This window comes from Megascapheus bottae, chromosome 9 (genome assembly GCF_031878675.1).
Source record: "Megascapheus bottae isolate mThoBot1 chromosome 9, mThoBot2.hap1, whole genome shotgun sequence".
In the NCBI taxonomy this organism is placed as follows: Eukaryota; Metazoa; Chordata; class Mammalia; order Rodentia; family Geomyidae; genus Megascapheus; species Megascapheus bottae.
In genome coordinates, this window is record NC_143517.1 from 29923943 (window position 1) to 29951170 (window position 27228).

At 40.0% G+C, this 27228-nt stretch overlaps 2 protein-coding genes across 2 annotated transcripts in view; one reads left to right on the forward strand and one right to left on the reverse strand.

Annotated features, from left to right (window-relative positions):
- Window positions 1–18: 18 nt before the first annotated feature.
- On the reverse strand, window positions 19–3688 carry Rbis (ribosomal biogenesis factor). Its single transcript, XM_090339011.1, has 4 exons — window positions 3555–3688; window positions 2317–2433; window positions 382–498; window positions 19–129 (listed from the first exon to the last, which is right to left on the reverse strand). Exons 2-4 carry the CDS (start codon window positions 2428–2430, stop codon window positions 61–63), a joined length of 300 nt encoding a protein of 99 aa, XP_090195137.1. The 5' UTR covers window positions 2431–2433; window positions 3555–3688; the 3' UTR covers window positions 19–60.
- Window positions 3689–9281: 5593 nt separating this feature from the next.
- The window catches only part of Ca13 (carbonic anhydrase 13), a 28596-nt gene continuing 10649 nt past the window's right edge, over window positions 9282–27228 (forward strand). Inside the window, exons 1-5 of the mRNA XM_090339015.1 lie at window positions 9282–9388; window positions 13749–13946; window positions 19815–19933; window positions 24535–24630; window positions 26663–26725. Of these exons, the coding sequence (XP_090195141.1) occupies window positions 9352–9388; window positions 13749–13946; window positions 19815–19933; window positions 24535–24630; window positions 26663–26725 (513 nt within the window). The 5' untranslated portion in view covers window positions 9282–9351. The remainder of the gene's footprint in view (window positions 9389–13748; window positions 13947–19814; window positions 19934–24534; window positions 24631–26662; window positions 26726–27228) is intronic.

Genomic DNA, 27228 nt, shown 5'->3' on the forward strand with positions numbered 1-27228 from the left:
AACAAGATTTTTAAAAAATAAAGTTGTATAAAACATTTTATTGATCTTTTGGGGGGATTATTACAACTGCGCCATTAGTTGTGTAGCTTCATCAACATTTACTGGCTTATTCTCAGGATGCTGAGGAATCTAAAGGGAGGAAAGTTACATTTAATATTTCAACCATAAACAAAAGTAACTTGTACATAATCTATTGTCCAACTTAGTTCTCCTATCACACTTTAGCCAAGAGAAGAGTCAATTCTTACATTCAGGCTCTGTTTTAAAAGTGAATACAAATCACAAAGCCAGGAGTATTAGAGGCCTAGACACCCTGGTAAATCTCTGATTTATTATCCTTAAGTATATTAGCCTTAACAAGAGGAAATCATTTCTACTTACCAGGTCTTTTTTCAGAGGTTCAAGAGAAAGGCCCTTTGAGAAGTGTGCAAGTTCTTTCTGAATGTTGACAAAAGCTTTATTCATTCTGTTAATTTTTTCTTCATTCACAATGTTTATCTGTTAACAAAAAGGCATAAATCAACCATCTCACACTACTGAAGATAAAATGTTAAGCTAACTATATCAAACTGTGAAGATAATTCATACCAAAAAGTGTTACTGGCTTTCCTGGTACAAGTAGTTAAAAACGTTGCCATAATCTTTCTAGACTAAAGTGCTTCCAGTATTTGGAAAACAAAACCTAGGTAGTAAATTTTGTACCTTCCAGCGAATCCTTCATCAGTTGCCTCAGTGAAGCTCCCCACAGTCCTTCTCTTCAGTGTCTGAAAGGTGGGAGTGGTGTTCCTATACATTATATGCATGAGAATATTCTGGAGTCTCTGTTGCTGTCACTTAAGTTAACAATTATTTCATGGAATCTTTCAGGCCTTGACTCAAGGGACCTCTCAGATCTATTGCTGTTTAGTGTCTTGCACAAGGAGGTATATCTATGGCTTTTTATTAATCTCTGAAGGGTTTCTTCAGGGATATTTCCTTTTCCCCACCTCAGCTCCTACAGAATGACTTAAGACTTGGTCATGACCAGCTACTCCACCACTTCCTTATCTGGAAGACTATTGTTTACTAACAGCTCTTCAGCCTCACTGAAACTAATTCCATATGCATTATTTTCCAGATGCTTTCGGCTAATCACTTCTGGTTTTTGTTTATTTTTGCCTGTTCTGGGGCTTGAACTCAGGGCCTGAACACAGTCTTTGGGCTTTCGCAAGGCTAGAGCTCTATCATTTGAGCCACAGCATCACTTGCAGCTTTTTTCTATGCTATGTGGTACCAGGGAACTGAACCCAAGTCTTGCTTGCATGCTATGCAAACACTGCACCACTAGGCCAAACTCCCAGCTCTTCTTTATGTTTTTATAACTTTTAAGTATCCCTTGTTCAAACTTGCTTGGCAACTGAGTTAATCCCAGCAGTGTCCTCATCTGCCACCCCCTTTTTTTTCCCTAGTCCTGGGGTTTGATTCAGGGCCTGGGCACTGTCCTTGAGCTTTCTCAAAGCAAGCACTCTACGAATTGAGCCACAGCACCATTTCCAGCTTTTTCTGTGTATGTGATACCTAGGAATTGAACCCAGGGCTTGGTGCATGCTAGGCTCTACCACTAGGCCACACTCCTGGCCCTGGTTTTTTTTTGGTTACACAGGCTGGCCTTGAACACAACATCCTCCTGCAACAGCCGCCCCCAATCCTGGGTATACAGGCGTGCACCATCCTGCCTGGTCTCCAAGGCACCTTTTCTCAGCTCAGAACTCAAGCCGGAGAAGGTCAGAAATGGCTGACTGCCTTCACTTCAAATCATCGCCACCGACTTCAAACCATACTGCCAGTTGAGTCCTGGAAAGTTGATTCTACTACTACTTAAACTTGCAAACTGTTTGTTAATGGAGCTACTGAACCTTAAAGCCCCCAAATTTTTAAAATATAAATAAGATTTCTTTTCAAAATTTGCATTTTAAGAAACAAATTACTTTATCTTCATTTAATCAGCTGAGATATGGTAAGGAAAAAATAGGTATGGGTTACAGGCTATATCTTGGTTCTGAGAGTACATTCAAAAATTAAGTTTTCCATGCCATTTAAAAACAATTGCTCTATTCTAATAAAGCTATTAAACTGTCACATGATACTTTATGCAAATGCACCTAAAATTCTTTTTTCCCCCCACTCTTACATTTAGATTTAAAGGGAGGAGGTTTTCAACTTTTTCTTTAAATAAATGTATGCCTTCTTTATGTAGGAAAGTCTGAGAACTTTGGGTTCAAAATGCAGAATTGTTGTTCCACAGCTTTACAATTATGTTTCCAAAAATTTGCTCACCTTCTTAAGATTTGTAGTAACTGGTTTTGCTTTGCTTTTAGCCTTGAAGTTCTTTTGACTGGCTATGTGAAACACATTCCTGGACTTCTGCCCTCTTAATTTGTTCTTGGCCATTGTCTTAGAAAAGAAAAAAAGTTCAGTTAGTGCCTGTGTTTATGAACTGTATGTTTTTAAAGTAAAAACTTTTCCTACATCCCCAGCACCTAGCACATTTCATGTGTGTCACAAACACAACTTTTTTTTAATAGCACCTGATAAACATCACCAGCCATATCTCAGCCAGTCTATACACTATCATACTTTAAAAACTGCTCTACTTTTCATTTTTTACTCCATTCTCTCTTGAACAATCAAAATTACTTCTTTTACATGCCTATTTCCTTCCAGTTACTTTCCCAAATCATATTGTGTCACTATTTGCAACATTTGTGGCCCTGAAATCTGGCTTTCTTTGCTTTATGTAGCTAAACACACATTACACCGATGGTTTTTATCTTAGAACTATCTCTCCTCAGTGAGGAGGAACAATCTCTAAAATGCTAATAGTTAACATTTAGGTAACTTTTTGGTGTATGTACCAGTGGTGTGTTGATATGTGCCATTACAACCATTTTACAGAATTAAATCGTGAAGCTAAGAGAAGTTAGCTTGTCACAGTCACACTTTAAGTAACCAACACATGCCAAGATTAAAGGCCCATGTAGACAAGATCAGAGCTCGGAGGGCGGGGGGGGGGGGGGGGGGGGGGAGGAGGGGAAGGTCCCTTAGGTTGCAATATATGCCCACAAACTACACCTGGCTGTTTTACGGGTCTCTATAAGGATTTCCTGGAGCATGAACTTTAGGACAGTACTTGTGTTTTTAGGAAACAGAAGGCAGCAGGGAACACACATTATTACCTAAGCAGAAAATGAATAATAATACCACACTACAAAATCCACGACGCCAGAGAGACCCATCGGCCGGAGGCGGGGACACAGAAAGCCTCGTGACAAAGCAACAGCCTGCTTGGGCCGAGGGTTAGGGCAGCAGTGGGTGGCCACTTCGTGGGATCGGTGGGAGCCTGGCCCGGGAATGCCCCGAGGATCCGGGCCTGGTGTAGGGTAACTCGTGGCCAGGCAGGGCGGCCTGAAGCCGAGCGCGAAGGAGAGCAGGCCCGCCGGCCCACACAGGCCTATCTAGCCCTGTCATGATCCCCCCCAAATCTACATGCCAGCTCACTAAGACATCCCACTCACCGCTCCGGATCCTCGGTACCCGCGTGCAGTACCCTCCGTGCGGACGACTTCATCTGATTGCTGGCGGAAGTGGCCGCGGTGCGGGGCCGTGAGCTCGCCGTAGTTCCGCTCTCAGACTCAGACCCGCCCACCCGGCACCGGGAAGGCAGAGTGAAGACCTGCCTACTGGGAGGAAGTCCCGCCTACAGGCGGACCTCACCAATCCTGCGGTCAGTACCCAGGGGGCCACGCCCACCTTCCAAATAGAGCCACGCCCACACTGTATACGCTCAACTCGTCCTAGCCACACGCCCACAAGCTCCTACCTACGCGTCGGTGGTGGGTGGGTGGGTGTTTGCTGAGACCTGGAGTGTTGGCACGGGCGGCCAACTCTCAAAGTTCCGATGAAAGTACGAATCAGGGGCCAGCTGGGGTGTTTCTGAGTGGTCTGATTGGTGAAGAGCTTCCCGCGGTTCACACGTGGACTCTCGGTCTGGCTGCCCGCCGGCTCGGCCTTCCCTCCAGGAGGGGGCGCTGCGCGCTCGGCTGACGCTGCGACCCGACAGGGACTCCAAGACCATTTGTACTCAGCTCCAAGGGGGAAACTCATCCAGGCAAAAGTAGAGTTCCTGACCGCGCGGCGGGGGCACCTAAACCAGTCACAGTACGAAATGTAAAAACAAAAACTACAGGGAACGTAGGAAAATTGAGAAGAAACCTTTTTGCCTTCTTTTTAAGAAAATGACTCAATTCTTCCGAGAGGATATCACCATTTAAACTAACAGTTTTCACATGTTTCTCTTTGTTGAGATCAGAGGAAAACGAGATTTCAAACAAATGTAGACAGATTGATATTGATGTTCCATTTAAAGACTTACGAAAGAGTACTTTGTTAGAACTATTCAAATAGGGTATGAAAACCATTTTGCAAAGGGAATCACAGAGTTTTAAGTTTCAAGACTAGTTGACAGGGCACGATCTCAGCTGGCGTTTGCTGAAGTCCTTTCTGCCAACTCATGGATCTGTTTATAGAAAGATAAGCTGTTACAAAAGAATATTTCCATCACAAAGAATAATGAATATGTTAAAGTAAGAAGCATAATTACTTGTGACTGTGTGTTTATTCCTATTTGGTGTTAGTTCTAAAGAGCAGCATGTTATTTATTTTTCCGGGGAGAGGGGGCTTGAACTTTGGGCCTGAGCAGTGTCCCTGAGCTCTTCAGCTTCAAGGCTACTGCCCTACCCTTGAGCCACAGAGCCACTTCCCATTTTCTAGTGGTTCACTGGAGATGAGAATTTCAGGGTCTTTAGTGCCCCAGCTGGCTTTGAATGGCAATCCTCATATCTCAGCCTCCAGCCAGGAGTGTGGCCTAGTGATAGAGTGCATGCCTAGCATGCACAAAGAGAAGCATTTGATTCCTTGGTACCACATACATAGAAAAGCCAGAAGTGGTGCTATGGTTCAAGTAGTAGAGCACTAGCCTTAAGGAAAGCCAAAGGACTGGCAAAAAAAAAAAAAAAAAAAAAGAAAAGAAAAAGATCTCAGCCCCCTAAGTAGCTAGGATTACAGGCTTGAGCCACCACACCTAGCTAAAGCAGCATTTTTAAATGCTGGTACAGAATGTTCCTAAGGCTCCTATCATATATGAATGATGCACATACATACAAACACATATGCATACATATGCTTATAATATGTTGGAGCAAAACCAAAATGAAATCAAACCTACACAAAACCATTAGAATATCTTATAAGACCAGAGTAACAAATAAGACAAATACAATTAGATATGAATTATGTAAGTGTGACATTATTGATATAGGTGAAGGTAGATAAAGAAATAGATGCAAAGGAATGTCAGGAGGGGTTTTAACACCTGTGGGGTCTGGCTTTTATTTTGTGATACTGACAGACATGAAAGAAATAGCATGATTTTATGCATGCAAGAACAAAGGCATTTTATAATATGGGGCATGGGCTTCTCTCTCTCACCAATCCATAGTATGACCTTGAAAAAGTCTCCACTACTATGGGACTACTTTTTCATATATAGATATTGTTATGTCCACTTTGGAGAACATTATGTACTTAGCATCCCCTTCTGGGATTGTTCTTTCCTCATGTGGTCCTAGTTGGGTTGAGGATCTTCCTGATAGAGCTTGTGGTGTTGCTGTCACCTGCAAGCATCTGGTAATGCCAACCACCTCTTCTCCGAACCTGGAAGTTTTTCTATGATGGAAGAAAATGAAGACATCTCACACAAAAAATAAATTCCCATAAAACTTCAATGATATCATTCAGTCCTTAAATTCAGCCACAGATGGAAGAAAGATCTTGAATTTCTGGTTTTTGTTTTGTTTGTTTTTCAATCTCATACCAAGAGTTTGGCCCTATTCCTACTTTATTTCACAGAAATCACAGTACCTTATCACAAGGTACTGATAAGATAAAAAATAGAATATATTAACTTTCTAAGGGCCATATTGTCCTATAAATTAAATGAACTGTGTATATAGAAAGAAAAATACATTGCTTAAAGGTTTTTTAAAGTATTTAAAAATATACTCAAAGATAATATTATCAGAGATTTTTTTTGCCAGTTCTGGGGCTTGAACTCTGTCCTTAATTTTATGAATTCATGAATCCCCAAAGGCAAAAGGTGCCCCCAAGATTTAGGCAAGAAAATGAACATTTTAGATTTGTTAAAAGGCTACATATCTTTAATGGAAGTTGAATGGTATTATGGGAAAAATGAATCAAACATCCACAGTACAGGGTTAAAATCTGCATTCTGAGAATGCGTGGGTTTTCTTCAACAACATAGTTTTTGGAACTGTGATTCCAAGACTTTACCAATATGTCATAGGAAGAGAGAGCTTTCTGCCTTCTACTGTATCTGGACTTGGCCTAAGTTAATTATACTGTGACACTAATCTGAATGGATGAATTCAGAGGAATTCACTGAAATCACCCTTTCAGTTTTGGTCAGAGAAGCCTCAATTTGGCCTGAAATCTGGGTCACCAAAGCCAGGCTTCAAATTTTGGGGAACTGTATTTTTTTCCTTGGAGGACTGAATTATGCAATCCTAATCTTAAAGGATAACTTTAGATAAGGGAAGTTAAATAAATTGAAACTGTATCTAAGATCAATGCCATAAAATCAACATATTCCCCAAGGTAATGAATGATAAGAGATTTCTGTCGTTAATAAGCCCCAGCTACACAAGACTCAGTAAATGGAGACAATTGGGCACAGACTAAGAGCAACTTGGACTTGGGACTCCACAGACTCGAGCTCTGTTCTGACAATCCCCTCTAGGTAGCTGGGGAACTTTGCTCACTTCATTTTCCGGGTAAAAGTCAGGTGATACTAGCCACTTTATTTCACCTTTAGAGTTTCTAAAAAGAACACCTGGGAACATATGCATCTTGGATAAAGATGCATATTGTGTACATTCCAAATAAAACAATAGTAGCTTACATTTTCATATCTGATACTTCCTTAATGTGTCACTGTGTTAGTCAAACATTGCAATGGCTAGATTGGAACTGGCAAGTGCGGCTCCTTGCAACACACAGTTGTCTGATTTCATGAAACAGTCACTTCACTTACTGTGTCTGAGGAAGCTTTAACTGGATCTAAGTGGTACAAGGTAAAATGCAGAGAACCATTTTCTTGGTCAGGCTTCCTGGCCAAGGCCCTCTGGCCAACATTCATTGTCCTTTACTTGTTTGCACAAGTCATTGTGAGCCAGTGACAGAGGCTTTGTTAAGGAGAAAATGTGCATGATTATGAAGGGTTACTCTAAGCATGATTATGAAGGGTTACTCTGTAAGTTAATGGGTTTACAGATTTAAGGAAGTACAAAGTTCTCATTTCCCAAAGGTTTATTTTTTGCCAGTCCTCAGGCCTGAACTCAGGCCTGGTCACTGTTCCTGTGCCTCTCTGTGCTCAAGGCTAGTGCTCTACCACTTGATCCACAGCTGCACTTCCAGTTTTTTCTGTGTTATGTGGTACCAAGGAATCAAATCCAGGGCTTCATGCAGGCTACGCAAGCCCTCTACCACTAGGTCACTCTTCTTGTCTCCAGAGTGTTTTTTTTTGGGGGGGGGGATTCATGCTGATTAAAAACTTATAAGAATAATATCAATTCCCCAATATCCTGCTGCTAAACTCACCAAGTGTTGGCTAAGACATTCATTCATCTGAAAATGCTAGGTGCTAATGATACACATCTGTCACTCTAGCTACTCAAGAGGTTGAATCTGGACATCCTAATTCGAAAGCAGTTTGAGCAGACAAATCTGAGAGAGTCCTATTTCCATTTAACCAACAACATCAACAATAAAACAATGTGTGGCTCAAATGGTAGAGCACTAAGCAGGAGCTCAAGTTCCAGTACTGGTGCACTGTATGTGTGCCCATGCACCCCCCAAGTGGCATAATCAAACGCAATTCTATCAGCAAATATGAGCGGGAGGGAAACCATATGTAAGCGCTTTCCCTTAGATTCAAGCCTCCACTGTGCTGGTGACTTTGACATTGTTCATACTGCTTTCTAGACTCACTAAGGACAACACAAGCAGGAGGGGCAGACAGGCTGAAGTATTGGGATCATATCAGGTCTAAAGAGGAATAGATCACATGGATCCTTACTTAGAACTGCCTAAAAAAAAAAAAAGACGGAACTAACGAGAGTCTCCCCAGGGACTTGGATTACTACTCTATGGGGCATGTCAAGAAAGAAAGAAAAAAAAAAGACATGTCACTTAAACAGTCATTTAATGGTATTCAGTGGGAGCAATTGTATCAGCCTTGGACAGGAAAATGGCCTGGAAACGTTCCTTTTCGCAGATCAAAGGGCAGGGGAATTGGGGGCCAAGCATCCACAAGCAAGGCGGATCTCGCCTGCTGCCCTGCTGTGTGCCTGAGTGAGTACAGGCCAGGAAGTCAGGACAGGTTTCCCCAACCCTGTCCCTCACTCCCAGGGTCGGGGCTGAGTTCCTTTTTTGGGTCTCTAATAGCTGTGTGACCCGCCAAGGATGCCATTTAGCATCACTTAAGTTTCATTTCCTGACCTTCTAATTAGAGAGGGGTGGGGGTGGGGAGCTCAGTATTCTTTTCTGATTGGAATGCTGGAAGGATCTCAGAGGGGGGAAAAAATGTGGGAATTCATCTTAGCTAAGACCCGAGCCCACGGTAAGCTCTGGTAAGTAGTGGTTGCTATTTCTAAGTGGTGGTGATTACTATTGTCATTATTGTTTAGAATGCGTTTGGGTGGTGATTACCACCGCCGCTGCCGTCTTGAACCTCTGCCTCTCATCTCCAGCAGCTGCAGGATGGGGAGTTCATTTCCAAAATCTCCTTCCAGACTGCTTCCTTCTCCAGTGTCACTACTTTCCAGAAAGCAAGAAATCTGAAAGCTTTGGGTGCATGTGAGTGTGCGTGTGCATGTCTGTCTGTCTGTCTGTCTGTCTGTCTGTCTGTCTGTCTGTCTGTCTGTCTGTCCCGATCTCCCATTCCCCCCCCTCCTCGAGTGCAACCCGGCAACATCAAGGACTGGCGCCCCAGCACTCAGACCATCTCCCCATCCCCTTTCGGGGCGCGTTTGGGTGCCGGCCTCACACACGCCACTGCCCCCTGGAGGACGCGGTCGGGAGCGCCGGGCCCGAGGGTTCCGGGGCTGCGCCCCAGGAGCCCGGGGCTCGCGGAGGGCAGGCCCTCTGCTGGCTCCCGCCCTCCCAGGCTCGGCGGCCGCTCCCTCACTCCTCCGCTGCTTCAGACACCTCTTCCACCACCTTCCACGGCGCGGGACCATGGCGAGGCTCAGCTGGGGGTACGGCGAGCACAACGGTGAGGGTCCTCCACGGGTTAGAGGAGGAGGGGGGAAATCTCTGAGTGGGGAGAGGGGGAGGATGGGGGGGGGGGACTGGCATCGTGCCCCGCGCCCCGCGCCCAGCGTCTCCACCTCGACTGGAAAACTTTTCGGTTCCTATTTAAACAGCACCATTCCCAGCGCGGGACCGCGGGAGGCTGGGTCCCGGCTGCTCCGCCAGGTGCAGGGGGGATGCGTGGGTGGAGGAGTGGGCGTGGGGGGAGAGGGTCCCCTTTCTCCCCTTCACCTTTCCTTGGAAGGCTGAGGACTTCTACTTCTCCAAGGCTAGGAGATGAGAAGTCAGATGACCTACCTTCACTAAAGCAGGTCAAGTTCACTTTGCGTCCTTCCAGCTCGCCGTTCACCCAGGAGACGCACCGTGTCGGGGTGGAAAAAAATAATAATAAAGGATAATTAAGAAATCTGAACATCGGGCATACTGACACCGATGATTCAACGGTCTCCTTGGCCGGCGGAATACTGGAAACTTCTTAGTGGGTTGTTACTGGAAGACAGCCCCACTCCCCTTTTTGTCTGCGAATGACTACTTTTGGGGTGTGTGTATGTGGTAAAAAATTTTCTGTTCTTTCTGAGCAAGGAACGCGCATTATGGGAAGGGGTGTTTTTGCCCCCTCATCCTTGCAGAGATTTGAGGATTATTAGCAAAATATTGTTGAAAGTATAACAGTGTTATCACCCTGTTGATGAGTAGCAGTAAAAAAAAAAAAAAGGCCTGCGCTTCTTTTTTTGTGTATCTTAAGGTGTGACAAGAAAACATTTTTCTTATGTGTGTATTTGGTTGATCTGATTGTTTAAAGATTATTCAGTCAAGGTGCAAAGCTGTGTGCACCAGGCGTATACACAGTAAAACTAACTTACGGTATGGTACGGAGAGGGGTGAATGCCAGTGGTGTAACCCCACTTGAGCAAGTAACAGTTTAACAAAATGAATACCAGCGGAAACAGGTGCCCTTTGACAGTGGGTGACATTTAAGGGACGGGATCAGTGTAATGGAACAATGTAATGTACATATGTGAAAAGAGAACCATGAAATTTGAAGGCATGGGGGGGGTGGGAGAGATGGGAGGTGAATCATGAAAAGAGTAACAGCGATCGAGATGTATTGAATTGAAATACTTTCTGAAAGCCAAATTTATCACAAAGCAACACCAATGGATGACTGACAAAATGGGGCCAAGTACATTTACTGAAGAGATCAGGAGAGTAAAATTTTATAGAAGGCTAACTTACAGAAACAGAAATGTTTTCTTTGTAGTATTACTACATTAGGTCAAAGATGGCAACAGGTGAAATTTACAAGTTTAATCATGAAAGATATAATTTAGGCACATTTCTTTTTAACTGAGCCATAGTATTGTCATATTGCTTGGTTAATGTATAGTTTATATTTTGGAAAAACAAACCTCACGAGACAGATTTCATTTCATGTCCCCTGCCTGATGGAATCATTTTCATTGCTGGGGTTTAATAATTATTAGGTGCCAAGACTGAGTGAACTGTAATTAGGATGAAGGGTATTTCAATCAGTGAAAGAATTATACTTTCATAGATTAGAAAATATTGGCATCAATGAAGCTCATCTTCAGAAATTCTTTAAAATAAAAGTCACCGGAAGAAGTGGCACTGTGGCTCAGGTGGTAAAGGGATAGCCTTGAGCTAAAGAGCTCAGGATCAGGGCCCAGGCCTACAGTTCAATCCTCATGACCAACCTCTCCCTCCCCCCCCCAAAAAAAATCATCTGAGAAGCCTGGTGCTAGTTGCTCACACCTGTAAGCCTAGCTACTCAGGAGGTGAGATGTGCGAATTATGGTTCAAAGTCATCCTCGACCATAAGTCCATGAGACTCTTCTCTCCAATTAAGCATCAAAAAGCTGAAAGTGAAGGTGTGGATCAAGTGGTGTAGCCCTAGTCTTGAGCACAAAAGCTCAGGGACAGCACCTAGCCCCTGAGTTCAAGCCCCAGTGTGCAAACACACACACACACATCTTAGAAAAGGCATTATCAAGGAGACATTTTGTATTTTAGCTAGGAATTATTGGATCATTTCTATCTTGTAGACTTGATGAGTTTCTGAGGACCACTCCTTCAGGTAAATTTGGCACATTTCTGTTAGAAATGTGTCCTGACTAGACATGCACCATAGCTTTTTTTTTTTTTTTAAATTTAGGCATTGGAAAAACTAGCCACTGAGCAGATTAGGGAAATTTGGGAATTTTTCCTGAATCTGCATCAAATGGAATATCAACAAAGTAAACCCTGGAAGAGGTCCCAGGCAAGCAATTTTCAATTTCTTTCATTAACCTTTGAGTACTTTATTGTTTTGTATCAGGCTGAAGCTGAGTATTCTGTAAACTTTATGAAAGAAAGGTCAACTATAAGAGGCCGGAAAATGAACCAATTATAGTGAACCAATTTATGTATAGTAAACGAAGTATAGTGAATGAGCCAGTTAAAAGCATTGAATATCTGATAACAAAGCAGCTTTATTTTTATTTTATTTTTGATTGGTTCTTCTAAAAACAGTCATGGTTATAAAGGATTCAGAAGCATTAAGGGTAGGAATTAGGAGTTAAGGATAGGAATTGCTGATTGTGACAAAACCAAGAGCGTGTTGTGACACATGTATTGCATATTTGAAATCTGATTCTCATTAAGTTAACTCATACTTGATAGCTGTGAAACAGAAAGGTTTCTCACATTAAAACAGGACAAGATTGCCAGGGTATGGTGGCTCACACACATAACTCTACATATTCAGGAGGCTGAGATCTGAGGATCTTGGTTTGAAGCCAGCCGGGGCATGAAAATCCATGAGATTAATTAACTATCAAAAAGCCAGTAGTGGAACTGTGGTTCCAGTGGAGAGCACTAACTTTGAGCAAACACACTTAGTTACAGCACCCAGGCCCTGAGTTCAAGGGCTGGTGAAAGAGATGAGGGGAAGAAAAGAAAGAAAGAATAGAAAGAAAGAAGGAAGGAATCAAGGAAGGAAGGAAGGAAGAGAGGAAGGAAGGAAGGAAAGGGAAGGGAAAGAAAGGAAGGAAGGAAAAAAGGAAGGCATTGAAAAGTACTCAGAAAGGGTAAATGAAGGCATTTAATGAATGAGGAAGTGCAATGCCTTTTCCATATTTTCTAAAGACTTTCTTTGAAATCTAAACACCTTTAAATTGAGTGTGCAGTTATGTATTCATGGTGTAACTTTTTGTATAGATGTGTAAAGAATAACATATATTCTCCCCTGCTCATTCCTCTTCATTTTTTTCTCCTTTTATGGATTGAAGTTGCTGATGAATGTAAAATATTGTACTTCCCTAAATCCCATTCCAAGTTTTGTCATTTATGAAATGTATGCTGTTGTTTAGTGATGCAGGATAATATCTCCATGCAATGCTGTTTTAATTAGAACTTCATGTTTAGAGTAAAACTGGTTAATGAACTAACTATGTGCCTCACTCACCTGGTGATAGCTATGTAAATTGCAACATAGGAGAGAGGAGAAAATAATAGCTTCCAACATACAAAGTGACTCATGTTTGTAGAATGAACTGAGACTTATGTGGAGCTGCAGCTTTCCTATCTATTTTGAGCCAGAACTTGAATAGAATAGTTCAGGGAAATTAAAATGATAGTCATTAACATACTAGCTTACATACATACTTACTTGTGAATAAACTTCTAAAAGACCCCTGGAAAGTACAAGGAGAGAAATAAACTGCAACCTGATCCCACTGCTGAACAATATTAAGTTTTTCTGATATGGAACAGCTATTTTATTTGGATTAATTGGTGCGAACAATGTACTTATGCCCTTGGTCTGACAATTGCACATTGTGGGGAATAGAGATGAGGCCTGTGTGACCCAGATGTGTGACACAAGTGAGCCTAAAGTAAAGGAGGGAGGGAGGGAAGGAGGGCAGAAGGGGGAATGACTTTCTCAGCCTTTCTGAGTCTCTCAGTCTTGTAAACTTGTTGACGCTTAGAGCAGCCAAATCACCTTCTTGGATTGGAAACGGAATCTCTTTGTTTTCAAGTATGAATTACACTGTTGTGTTTAGTTTGGTGGACAGGTACCTTTGGAAAATACTCTATTGATATGCTCTTCTATGAGGATTATTTGAATTCTGAAAGTGATTTAAGACAAACTATAAATAAATAAGCTTAAGGAGTTTTGAAAAAAGAATAAGTAATTTTGAAGATGCTATTTTGTTAGTTTTGCAGATGTTATTATGTTAGTTTGTATTTTCACATAGTGAACTACACTTAACAACTATGTGTTGAATAAAGGAACTTTTTCTTTGGGTCCTTATCCCCTTAAGGTCCTACACATTGGAATAAATTTTTCCCCATTGCTGATGGTGATCAGCAATCTCCAATTGAGATTCAAACCAAAGAAGTGAAGTACGATTCCTCGCTTCGACCTCTGACTATCAAATATGACCCCACCTCAGCTAAAATCATCAGCAACACTGGGCATTCCTTCAACGTGGACTTTGATGACACAGAGGACAAATCAGGTTGGGATGATTGATTTGTTAAGGTTAGGAGTGAGCTTTTGGATGTTTATGCTTTACTCTCTTATCCTACCTTTCATATTTAACCTATGTTAAACCTGAAATTTGATGTAGCAGAGCAATAATTTTTTCTTCTTGTGAGTCAAAATGTCTTGTCATATATCAAACTATCATATACATTAAGATAACATTACTTTGCAGGATACAAAGGAGTGTTTAGAAAAGTCTGTATTGAGTGGTATCTTAAATGTCTCCTAATTATAACTTTATTTAGCATTTATCACTATGAAGTTACATAGTATCTTGAATGTAGTTATTTTATTACTTTATCTTTATTACTATTTATTATTAATAAACTAATTTTAGTATCTGCAGCAACATGTTTTAGTTTAATGTATCAATTTGTGAATATAATGCATCTTGATTAGTGAATAATTTTTAACCATTTTGAGGAATTTTGTCATCATATTTTTTTTATTTATTTGCAAATCTATAATTCTGGTTAGGATATGTTCTACTGGAAAAAATTTAAATATCATAGTCTTAATTGTAAAATAATATATACATAATAACCAAAAAATGCAGAAATGTATACAAAAGTTAAGTCTCTACCCATCTTGACTCTTAATTCCCCATATACTCAAAGCTATATTTTTCTAAAATATTTAAATATATAACCATGTGTAAACACATGTTATATTACTTTATATTTTATAAGAATTTTCTTTGCCAGTCCTGGGCCTTGAACTCAGGGCCTGGGCACTGTCTTTGGGTTTTCTCAAGGCTAGAGCTCTACTACTTGAGCCACAGCATCATTTCTGCCTGTTTTTTCCTATGTATGTTGTACTGAGGAATCGAACCAGGGTCTTCATGCAAGCTATGCAAGCACTCTACCACTAGGCTAAACTCCCAGCCCTCATAAGAAAATATAACCTAATACTATATTACTCTGATTTTTCCTGATTTGGCAATATTTAATGGACATCTTTCTAGGTTAAAATGCATAGCTCCAACCCGGGTGAGTTGGCTCATGCCTGTATTCCTAGCTATTCAGGAGGCTGAGATCTGAGGATCAAGGTTCAAAGCTAGCCTGGACACAAAAGACTGAGAGAATCTAATTTCCAGTTAATCACTAGAAAACTGGAAGTGTGGTTGTGACTCCAGGGGTAAGGCAGTAGCCTTGAGCTGAAGAGCTAAGGGATGGCACTCAGACCCAGAGTTCAAGCTCCCAAAAATAGGTTTAACACTTTTGCTTAAAAAGATGAATTTTTTAACAGCTATTCTTATGTCATGATTTATATACCATTCTAACAATGGCATTTAAAGGGGAGGGAGGATTATTACTTTTTTTTTTTTGGGGTGATCATGAGACTTGAACTCAGGGCCTGGGTGTTGTCTGTGAGCTCTTTTTGCCCAAGGCTAGTTTTCTACCACTTTGAGTCACAGGTCAACTTCCAATTTTCTGCCTCACAGATTTTTTTGTGCCCAGACTGGCTTTGAACCATAATTCTCAGATCTCAGCCTTTGGGATAGCTAGAATTACACACACACACACACACACACACACACACACACACACACACACACACACACTTGTTAGGACTTTGCTAGAACTTTGCTAGCCACTCCTCTGAATTCTAATGATCCTATAAATGGGGCAAAGGTGGATATGAAATTCTTTAGGACCATTCCTATTGGATATAGCAAGTAGGCATCCGATGAAGGGACTGATAATGAGATAAGGAAAGACAAGGCTGTTCTCAGCTACTTGTCTTTCTCGACTCAAGGTCTCCCTTTTCTTCGAACCTCACTTGACAGGTCCTGCCACCCCTGCTTTGGCTCTTCTGCATTCTAGGCTTGTCCCTTCCCAGAGACTGCATGTGCCGTAGCAACTGGTTAGTTGGCCTCTCTGTCTTTCCACTGAGCAACTCCCATGAACAATTACTACGTATGGATTTTTTATGGTCCTTCTTTGGTTTCTTAATTTCCATAGACCTCTTTTTTCCATATATTTTTATTGTAATTAATAGAAGGGTTACATTTTATTCACCAGATAGAAGGTGCATTACTTCACAAACATTAATACCCTTTCTCATGTCTTGATCCCCATTCCATCCCCCCACCCTCTCCCCTCATCTTGTTTCCCCCTTCCCTATCCTATTTCAAATAACCAAATACACATATATACAATATATCAGATAACAAGGTAAAATACTGTAACAATATGAGATAACCAAGGGACAGCAAAAGAGATGAGAGATAACATAGTACATTAAGGACAACAATCACTCATTATATGGTCCTTTCATTTAGCAGTCACACTATATGGCCTTATGCATCTAGGTTTTGTTCTATTGTAAATCTCTGCTAGGAGAACCCAAGGTTTCTACTGATTATGACAAATGAGGGAAACCATTGACCTCCTTTTTATGAGTGTGTTATTTGGAGTAGATTAAGACATATGGAACTTCTAGAGAAATGGACTACAAGGGCAAATTGTGACTTTGGAGAAACAATTACTTGTTTTTAAGCATACAATAAGTATAATAGTTTATTGCTTATCCAGAACATAGAGTAGGACATTTAGTTTTCTATCTGAAGGCACTAATGTATAACTTATGTGATAAGCCAATTGCCTGGCACAGACATGCTCAGAGTTCTATCTCCAGTACTGGAAAAATGAAACACACACACACACACACACACACACACACAGAATTTTCATTAACAGTAATTATGATTGCCTTGAGGAGTGGCATACACCTGTATTCTCAGTACTTAAGAAGCTGAGGTAGGAGTGTGGTTAGTTCACTTCTAGCTGGGCATCATAGCAAAACCCGTCTCAAAAGATATAGGTTGCCTTTATTGATTTGATTTTATATCCCAGTGGAGCTACATCCTATAGATAGTTTCAAGATCAGTGTTTAAAAAAATCAGGTTTTGGACTCACCCTTGCTTCCTGTGGTTCTTTGCAAAAGCCCAGCACAGAGAGAACTTTCTTCTCTACGAGGCATTTACTAACCATCATCCTAGGCTGGAGATTATATTTGTGAAGTCAACATATGTAATAGGTAAAGAAATTTTTGCTATCTACCTAAGCAGAGCTGTGTGAATCTGAATTTAAAGTGCAGGTTCATTCCAAAGATTAATCACCATCCTTGGATATTTCTCTAACAAGTGTGGTTTTTTTTTTTTTTTTTGGCAACACTTTCTTTCTCCAGAGCCAGCTTGCTTGCATCCTCTCCCAAAGTCAATTCCACAGTGATTACTCAAGCTCTGTAATCTGCTTTTTATCGCTAAAGGAATGACTATCTTGTAGCTCAGGTTCCATTATTCAATAGCCAAGGAGAAAGGACAATTGAACCATTGATGTCTTTTCCTTTGGAATGACATTCAGACCTTCATCTATATAGGTTATGCAATTTGTACAGGCTAGGAGTGTCACTTAGAAAATGTTTCTCTTTAAGATAATTTATTTCAAATAATCGAAACTGTTCCAAGATAAATAAAATATTTTATTTATGTATTCAACAAATATTCATTGTTCATCTCGTCTGACAGTTGTGCCAGGTGATAAAGAGAACAGAAACGTAAAGTCTCATAAATCCTGCTGGTAAAAACCTCTATTTATTTATTTATTCATTCATTCATTTATTTATTTATTTATTTATTTATTTTCCAATCTTGGGCTTGAGCTCAGGGCCTGAGCACTGTCCTTGGACTTTCTCAAGGCTAGAGCTCTACCACTTGAGCCTCAGCACCACTTCCGGCTTTTTTCTATGTATGTGGTACCGAGGAATTGAACCCAGGTCTTCATGCATGCTAGGCAAGCACTCTACCACTCGGCCAAACTCCCAGCCCCCCTCTTTTTATTTTTAAAACAAGACAAAACATGGTAACAAAAGAGCAAGTCCTAAGTCTTCTATGAGTGGTTCTGTTTTATTTTTTCAGGGTGTTTGGGAAAAATATCACTTTACTGTAAAGAAGTCTGCATCAAAATGTTCTTATACAGGGTGGATCATTTCTGAATGATATCAAGAAATGTAAATATTGTATTTCTGAAAAGAAGAGCAATTCATTTATATTAGAGACTCTGGGAAGTTTAGTGATGCTTATGGTGTGTTCGCCACTCAGTGCTTTCTTTCCTCTTCCATGCTGTAAGCAAGCCTGGTAATGATTTATTAGAAGATGGTTTCAGAATTAAGCCCTTCCTCTCTCCCTTTCTTCTTTCCTTCTTTGTTTTTTTCTTTGCCAGTATGAAGTTTGAATTTAGTCTTACTTTAGCTGGTTTGTTTGCTCAATTGGTCTTCCACCTGAGCTAAGTTTACAGTCCATTTTTTTGTTGGTTATTTTGAAGATGGAATCTCATAGACATTTCGGTCTCAGATAGCTTTGAACCACGTTCATTCAGATCTCAGCTTTCCAAGTTGCTAGGATATAAACTTGGGCCACTTACACCTGGCTTAGTTGCCTGTGGAGACAATTTTCACTATGTATTCCAGGTTGGTCATGGTCTCAAAATCCTCCTGCTTTAGCTTCCTGAGGACTGAGATTACAGGCTTGAGTTACAACACTCTATTTAGAACCATAGTTCCTATTAAAAAAACAACAACAACAAAACCTTTTCTGTCAGCTTACAATATGATTCTATTTGCATTTTTTAGGAAGGATATTTATTGAGGGAACAATCTTGAAATGTATCTTGCTAAAGTGACAAAACATGACAGATTCTTTTTTGTGTGTGGTTCATGGGGCTTGAACTCGGCCTTGGCACTGTCCTTGAGTTCTTCAGCCAAGCCCCATTTCCATTTTCTAGAGGTTCTTTTGTGCCTGGTCTGGCTTTGACCCTTGATCATCAGATCTCAGCCTCCAGAGTAGCTAGGATTACAGGCGAGAGCCACTAAGATATGACAGATTCTTAACAAAGAGTTCCTTTTGTCCTAAAATTTACATTTCCCAGGAATACAGAATTTCAACATACAAGATAAGTCAGTTTTTGGATGTAACAATAATAAGATGCGAGCAGCACATGACATGGGGAATGTGTTGTGTGCTTTGCATTCAGTTTTAATTCTCTTCTCTTGACAACATCTGGGAAGTCCTATTATGCTCTCCTTTTTCCAGAGTAGAGGCTAAACCTTGGAAGTTAAAGCCTGTCTGGGACTACACTGGCAGTAAAAGCAGATGAGTTTCTGTCTTCCATTACAGATTATGCCAAACCAGAGATCTGTGTTACTCTACCAAGCTTAGGCTGGACTTCTTTGTGTAACAGATTATTCTGAGACTTAGCTTGCTTTCATTTAAAAAGGACAATTTTTCTTTCTTTCTTTTTTTAAAATAAACTTGCTGTTTACCCACTATTGCTTTTTCTTTTATTGTCAAGGTAGGACAATTATTATTTCATTTGAAATTAGAGCCTGTGCTTGTTAGGCAAACTTTTTATCAGTTAGGCCATGTTCTTAGCCATTTTGACTTCGTTTATATCAGGTCACACATTCTCCTCCCCTCCCCCTTCCAGAGAGATTAGATCACTGGTCTCAGATAGTGATCATCCTTTTCTAAATCTCCCCTATAGCATGCGCCACTCCATTTAGCCTAGAATACATCTGTTTTTGATCTCAGAAATTCTAATACCCTCCACTTGCTGTGTCTGTTGTGATTTCTCAGGTGTTCCACTCCAAATCTGTATTGTATCCTATCTATCCTTCCTTCTCCCCATATACCTAAGCTTATGTCCCTGTCAGTAAACCTAGTGACGAAAATCTCCTTGGACATGTTGGGTCATTCTAGGATAGGTGCATTGTGGTAGCATATACAGATAGCGTTTTTTTTTTTTTTCTCACTAACTATTTCAACTGTATTGATGTTTAGTTCTGCATGGGGGTCCCCTCAGCGGAAACTATAGGCTGCGACAGTTCCACCTTCACTGGGGGTCCAATGATGACCATGGCTCAGAGCATGTGGTGGACGGAATGAGGTTTGCGGCAGAGGTAAGTCTTCAGGTTGAGAGTCCCTAAGTGGTGGGATTTAAGGAACACATTGATGACTGTTTGGACCCTTCTAGACTCTGCACCAGTGAGGTGTGTGTGTGTGTGTGTGTGTGTGTGTGTGTGTGTGTGTGTGTGTGTGTAAGGTTGCTGCATTTATTCAACTTCAAAAGAGGCTCTTCTAAGACTTAAGCCAAATTTGGGAGCTAAAGATGTGTGTTCTTCTTTTAGAAATGAACAAAGTGGAGACTTGGAGAGGTTAAGGTATTTTTTATGTAGCTAGGAAGTATTGTGATGTGTTTTAAACCAGGTCTTCTGGATGGCAAATTACTAATATCTGTGGTGTCTCTTTGAAAGGCCAATGAAAAGTTGCTTCTTTTTTATTCTACTTACATTCATTAATAGTATTGTACTTTTTAAATCCTCTGGTGGAAAAGAGAAAGCATAATATGCTTTTTAAATCCTCTGGTGAAAAGAGAAAGCATAATATGCTTCAACTTTTCATATGATTAAAACAGTTAACACCCAGATTTAGCATGCAATGAAAGTGAATTTTTATATGACTCAACTGAAACTACTCAAGGGAAAACTAACTTGGTTTCTGTGTTGTATGGGCCCAAACACAGGAGAGTTCTCAGGCAGGTACATTACAAGAATCTTCTTCATGTTCTCATGGCTACTGGGCTGTGGTATTTTAGACACTCCTGGGCAGCCTAAATGTTCAGAAAATCTCAGAAAACAGAGCTTTTTTCTATTTTCATTCCTTTAGCACATAATCTGTCCTTGGAGGCTTTATCCAAAATGTTCCTTTTGTCAACTTAGATTGGTTTTGTGTGAAGCCAAATGCTTCAGGTTATAAGGCCTTCTCTGTCTTCAGATAGAGGAAGACTGTGTACATGTGAAATGTTTGTTCTATATTGGAAGAAGACACCTAAAAAATGGAATTCCTGTATCTATGTGGTATCTTGGTTTAGATCCTCTACTGAGCAGTTTACATATTTGCTTTCTAAAGCTTTGCCTCCTTTATTTAAACATTATTTTAAATCTCCAAAGAATTTCAGAGTAATTTCTGAGATTAAAGTTAACTGCTTTGGGTCACCAGTTTCTAAGTTTCCATAGAAATCCAGAACATGTGAGTCCAGAGAGGAATGGACTGCAAAGAACAATTAACTCTTGTTTTGGACAATGTGAAGTTTGAGATACCTGTTACTCATTCTAGACTCAGGCCCGAGTACATTATTAGATACAAACCTGGAATTTAATGAAGAGACCCAGGTCTAGAGATGGTGGTAAGCAAAGATCACTTGAAGTATTTGGGTTTAAGGTTTATAAGAAAGAAAAAAGATGTATCTAGAAGTGATTCCAAGATGTTTAGATTTTACCTAAGTTTATGACTTTTTTTAATTTTAATTTTTAAAGAATCTATTAACGTTGATTTTTTACATCATATTTTAAATGACAAGTTTAACATAAAAGTGTTCAAGGAGGGAATCTCTATTTACAATCACTGGGACTTAGTATTTAGAACTTAATCACAATTAGGCTAAGGGTTTGTATGTCATAGAAACATATCAATTTATGAAATAAAACACTATGTCTATAGAGTCATAGGTCTCATTGTCTTTTGATAAAATAGACAAAAAAAGAAAAGCTATTTAAAGCTGCACCCAAAGAATTTTATTTAGGACTTAATATAATGACTTTGAAGATTAGGAAGGAAGCAATTAAAAAGATCTCATGAAATATATCTCATTCATCCATCTTGAGGACATTGGATTTTGGATGTACTCCAGGTGATGGTGTTAGGAGTTGATGGAACCTTATTAAATGACTCCTTGTGGGAGGTCTTTAGGTCATTGATGGTGTGACCTTACAGGGAAAGTGGGGCAATGGTCCTTCCATTTATTCATTATTGTTTCCTGGATATACAGTGAACAATTTTGCTGTCCCCAATAATATAGCTATGACATTGCCTCACTAAAGGCCAAAAATAAGTGAGCAATGATCATGGACTTGGACCTTCAAAATTATACCAAGATAATCTTTTCCCTTTATAACTTGGTTACTTCATGTCAGTTAACATACCACATATAAATACATTAAATATGTGAGTAATTGGGAAATAATTTCCACATTTATGGCAGGTTGTTTAAGCTTAGTATTTGTCAATGTATATGCCACTACTAAAGAATTTAAACACATTGGCATTGCACAATATAAATTTGAAATTGTTTTCCTATATGGAAAATCATATTTCCATTTTTTTGGCAGTGACTACAACATCTTGTCATTCAGCTCAAATCACTGCTGCTGTTATTATTGTCTAAGAAACTTGTGCTTTTACTCTGTGTTCTAATTCAAATACAGGTGTTAATAAAAGTAGTATCAAGAACATCAAGTTCTTTGGGGAAGACAGGGCTGCCAGTCAAGCAAGCTGTGTAGAAGTAGAACTGATTTATTATTTAAAAACAACAATAACAACAACCACAACAAAACCAATAATTCCTTGTTGTTGTTACCCATCTTATTTCAAGTTGTTTTCAGCCAGCAGAAGGGTGGTTATGTATAGAAGAAATATAGTTCATTTCACATTCATTTTCTAATTAATGGCTGTTGTGGCCCTTTGATGTGGTTTCTTCCTGAGTGAGTTGTTTTGATAGACCTAGTACCCTTGGACTTGACTTGAGCCCTCTTATTAGCCCCTCCTTGGTAGTGGAACATCCTTTATCTGCTCCAAACCACATGAATCTTGCTTCATCATCCAGTGTTTACGGCTTCCTTCCTCCCCCAGCTATCCCACAACCACAGAGGAACAAGATGGCAGGACAGCAATCTGCCTTTATATCTTCTGTCTGATTATCTAACCATCTCCTGCAGTTGTGTGGTGAATGTACTATCACACCTATATAGTTGACTCTTTATAATGACAGTTGCTATCTCTTCAGAAATCCTTCATGTCAATGCTTATTAGATTTGAAGTTTTATATGAAGGAGGGAATAAAAATAGGCAAGTGAAGACACTCATTTCTTTGTAAACCATTAGGAAAGAAATTGGGACCTGAAGGTCACATACAGGGTCAGGAATGTCCTCTTTCTGTAGGCTGTCACTCCTATCAGGCATTTGGAGAGAGCGGCCTGCTCTTTAGAGTTTATGACCATAGATAAATCTTTTTGGGTGTGGCATATTGCCCTTTGACTTCTCAGTTTGTGTCTCTCTTAATCAGGACTGACAACTTTCCAAATTTCTCCCACTTGTGTGTGTGCTTCAGATACTGCATGGCATTACAGGATAGGAAATCATGGTTTTCTTGGGGTCACTTGCCTGAGTGCAGAGTTGTGAAGTAAGAGAAATCTGTTGTCTAGAGTTCCATGTCACTTGAAATTCACTTCTCACCTGCCTGCTCACCTGGTAGCATCTGCTGCTTCTTCTTTTCATCCCTGGTTCCTAGACCCACAGCTCTGTTTTCCCAGAAAAAGAAATGAGTGTATTTATGTAAGGTATTACATTCATAAAAAGGAAGTGACTAGGGTGTGGTGGCTCACGCCTGTGATCCCAACTACTCAGCAGGCTGAGATCTGAGAATTGTTGTGTGGAGCCAGCCTGGGCAGGAAAGTCCAAGAGACTTTTGCCTCAGATTAACTATCAAAAAGCCAGAAGTGGCACTGTGGCTCCAAGTGGTAGAGGACTAGTCCTGAGCACAAAATCTCAGCAACAGTGTTCAGGCCCTGAGTTTAAGCTCCAGGACTATGCCCCCCCACACACACATGCATGCACTCACGCACACATGCACACAAGCAAATGAGTTGATGAATATGTCAGTTAGCGTGGTATAATTATTTAACATTCTATACTTACATCAGAACATGACATTATTTGTCTATGAAAGTGATTTAATAATACAAAGCATGCATACTTCTTAAATAGCTTCTCATAAGGGAACTTTTGCTTCTTCAAGCCATTAAGTATGAAAATGAGCCAAGCATTGTGGCACACACGCAGAATCCCCATACTTAAGAGGCTGCATGAGTCTGAGAACAATATGGGTTACATAGTGAGTCTCAGACCAGCCTGAACCAGATAATGAAATCTCATCTCAACAGACAAACACACAAACATGTCAAAAACATCAGACTGGACAATTTCAAGATCATCTTGCTGTTCTTAGTAATAGAATGGTCCTTGAGACCGCCTGTGTAGGAAATGGACTTCTCCAACCTGTGCAGCTCAGCTTCCTCTAAGCACTCAGTGAGCAGCTGGGAAAGGATCTAAGACTGTTCCATTCCATTTCCTTAGTGGAAGGTCCATAGGTACCCCCACATCAGTCACTGGAGACCAGTGGTAGGTGTTGGGTGGGGCTGAAGCTGAGTAGAATGCTGTTGTAAATAGTCTTTTAAATGGAATACTATAAGCTAAATAATTGACCATGACCTTTCCTGTTAGACCTTTAGTTCTGAATAAAGTAGGGCTGTGCTCTTCATGAAGAGTATATTATGCATATAAATGTACAGCATCAAACATCGATAGCCATGTTATATTTGCATTTATGTTTTACAGGAGTCTGAAACAAATATTTGAACTGTATTATGTCCCTCTTTGTTTTAAGCTTCATGTTGTCCATTGGAATTCAGACAAATACCCCAGCTTTGTAGAGGCTGCTCATGAACCAGATGGACTAGCTGTCCTGGGAGTGTTTTTAAAGGTACGAATCCACTGAGTTATTGTTAAATGATCAGCTATATTAAACAAAGTGTTTCAGTAATCAAGAACATATTCTTTGAGTTTTTGAAATAATAAACTAGTTCTAGGTTTTGACACTTACCTTTGAAATGTTAAAGATGTTATACATGAACTTAGACGATAGTCTTATGGTTCTTCTAGTTGTCCACTGGCAATTTTTATGCAAATTTCAGCAGCAGCAGCATCCATTACTAGATTAGCAGCAGAAAAAAAAATAAAACTGAAATCCTGAGAAGGAAACACTAATTCTAGCCCCCTTTGATTCCTGATATATATATTCAGATATACAGTTCAGCAAAGAGCTCAAAGTTATGATTCTTCTTTTATTCTTTGATATTTTTTTTGTGCCAGTGCTGGGGCTTGATCTCAGGGTCTTAGCAGTGTCCCTTAGTTTTTTTGCTCAAGGCTGGCCGTTCTACCACTTAAGCCATAGCTCTACTTTTGTCTTTTTTCTTTTTGGTACTTAATTGGAGATAAGAGTCTCATGGACTTTATAGCCCAGGTTAGTTTTGAACAGTGATCCTCAGATTTCAGCCTTCTAAGTATCTAGCCATATAGGCACGTGTCACTAGCACCTGGCTCATGAAACCTGAAGCATTTGTTTGAACACAATGGCATGTCTTCTCTATCATACTGACCAATTTTTTTTTTTTTTAATTTTACTAGTCCTGGGCTTGAGCTCAGGGCCTGAGCACTGTCCTTGGACTTTCTCAAGGCTAGAGCTCTACCACTTGAGCCTCAGCACCACTTCTGGCTTTTTTCTATGTATATGGGGTACTGAGGAATTGAACCTGGGTCTTCATGCATGCTAGGCAAGCACTCTGCCACTAGGCCAAACTCCCCGCCCCTGACCAATTTTTTTTTAAAAACCACATTGGTTTAGGGTATCCCCTCTGGTGTTAAATCCCCCCTATACTGGGAACTGCACATTTGTGGGTCAAGCAAGCTCTTGATCCCCAGGATGTTCAGATAAACATCAGAACAAGAGGTGGGGCTGAGAATTCTCAGTGAAGTCTATTGAAGTATGAAGGAAAAGAAATCCCTGTTATTCCAGGTGATGCCATTCATGGAGGCATGGAGGGAATTGGGAAATAAAGTGTTTTTTTCCTCTGATGTTCATGAGTGCACAGAGAAGTTCTGTTGTCACTCCTGGGAACAGGTTGGTTCTCTCAACTCCTACTGCTACCACATTCTTGTAGGGTGTGCCTTTTTCTTGCCATGTTCCATTCTTTCTGTGTGATGTTGTAACTTATAGATCTGAGGCTGGGGGAGGGAGTTAGGGCCGAGGCAGGGTAGACCATGGATAAGTTGACTACTACATCTATGTAATAGCAACTTGATCAGGGGACTACAAATTAGTTCATAGGAGTTTAAAACCAATAATAGATGTCAAAACACTCCTGAGGGCTAACAGGTTAGCCTAGTGGTAGAAGGCTTGCCTAGCATGCACGAATAGCCAGGTTTGATTCTCAGTACCACATACACAGAAAAAACCGGAAATAGTGTTGTGGCTCAAGTGGTAGAGCTCTAGTCTGGAGACAGCCTAAGAACAGTGCTCAGGCCCTGAATTCAAGCCTTAGAACTGGCAAAAAATTAAAATAAATTAAAAAAGAAATACTCATGAGGCTGGATACACCCTGGAATATATGGACTTGCCATGTGTGATACTTTTGCATGTTGCATGTAGTTTCATAGTAAAGGAATTTTGTTAGAATTTCCTAAGGAAGGTTTGTCTTAAGTAAAACATTCAGAAGACATAAATAAGAAACTGTCACTGCACATTTTGCAACCAGAAATCCTATCCTGTCAACTTGTCCCTATTTCTCTGGAATGATCAAGCCTCTCAGCTATAAAAGAAGCTTTGTTCTAGATCAACACGTGTTTTGTGCTGGCTTAGGTTTTGAACACAACAATGTCAAAATAGTGAGTGAAATGGAGTGATATGGACTGACTTTGCTGCCATAACCATTTCTTGGGAAATTTTATGTTTTTAGATCGGTGAACATAATCCCCAGCTACAAAAGATTACTGACATTTTGGATTCCATTAAAGAAAAGGTAATATGAACTTCTATTTGCTGATTCTAGTACCTTGCTTTTCTCCTAACATCTCTAGTAAAGACTATTGGTATAACAAGTACTTCTTGCTTTGAAGAATGTTGGCAGCATATTTCAACAAAAAAAGAGAAGTAACTTACCTTTTGAAAATTATGAAGGATCTGGTAACATCTTGATAGTTACTAATAAATGTATTCATGTAAAATTGTTTTCTGTTATATAGTTTTACAGAAATAGTTTTTAAGAATGAAGAATCATGTCTATATATATGCATGTAGATATATAATAACAATTCTGTATTTTATGTGCAGCAGAATTATCTTCTGTAGGGTTTTTTGTGTGTTCACAAGGTGATATTTTTATTGTAAAATGATAATGGTGAGGAAATAAAAAGGCTTTTAAAATTTTGTTTGTTTAAAAAACCCCAAAAAACAGAATAAGCCTTTAACTGCAATATATTTAAAGACTTAAAGACAACTTATTCATATTAAAAATAAATCTTA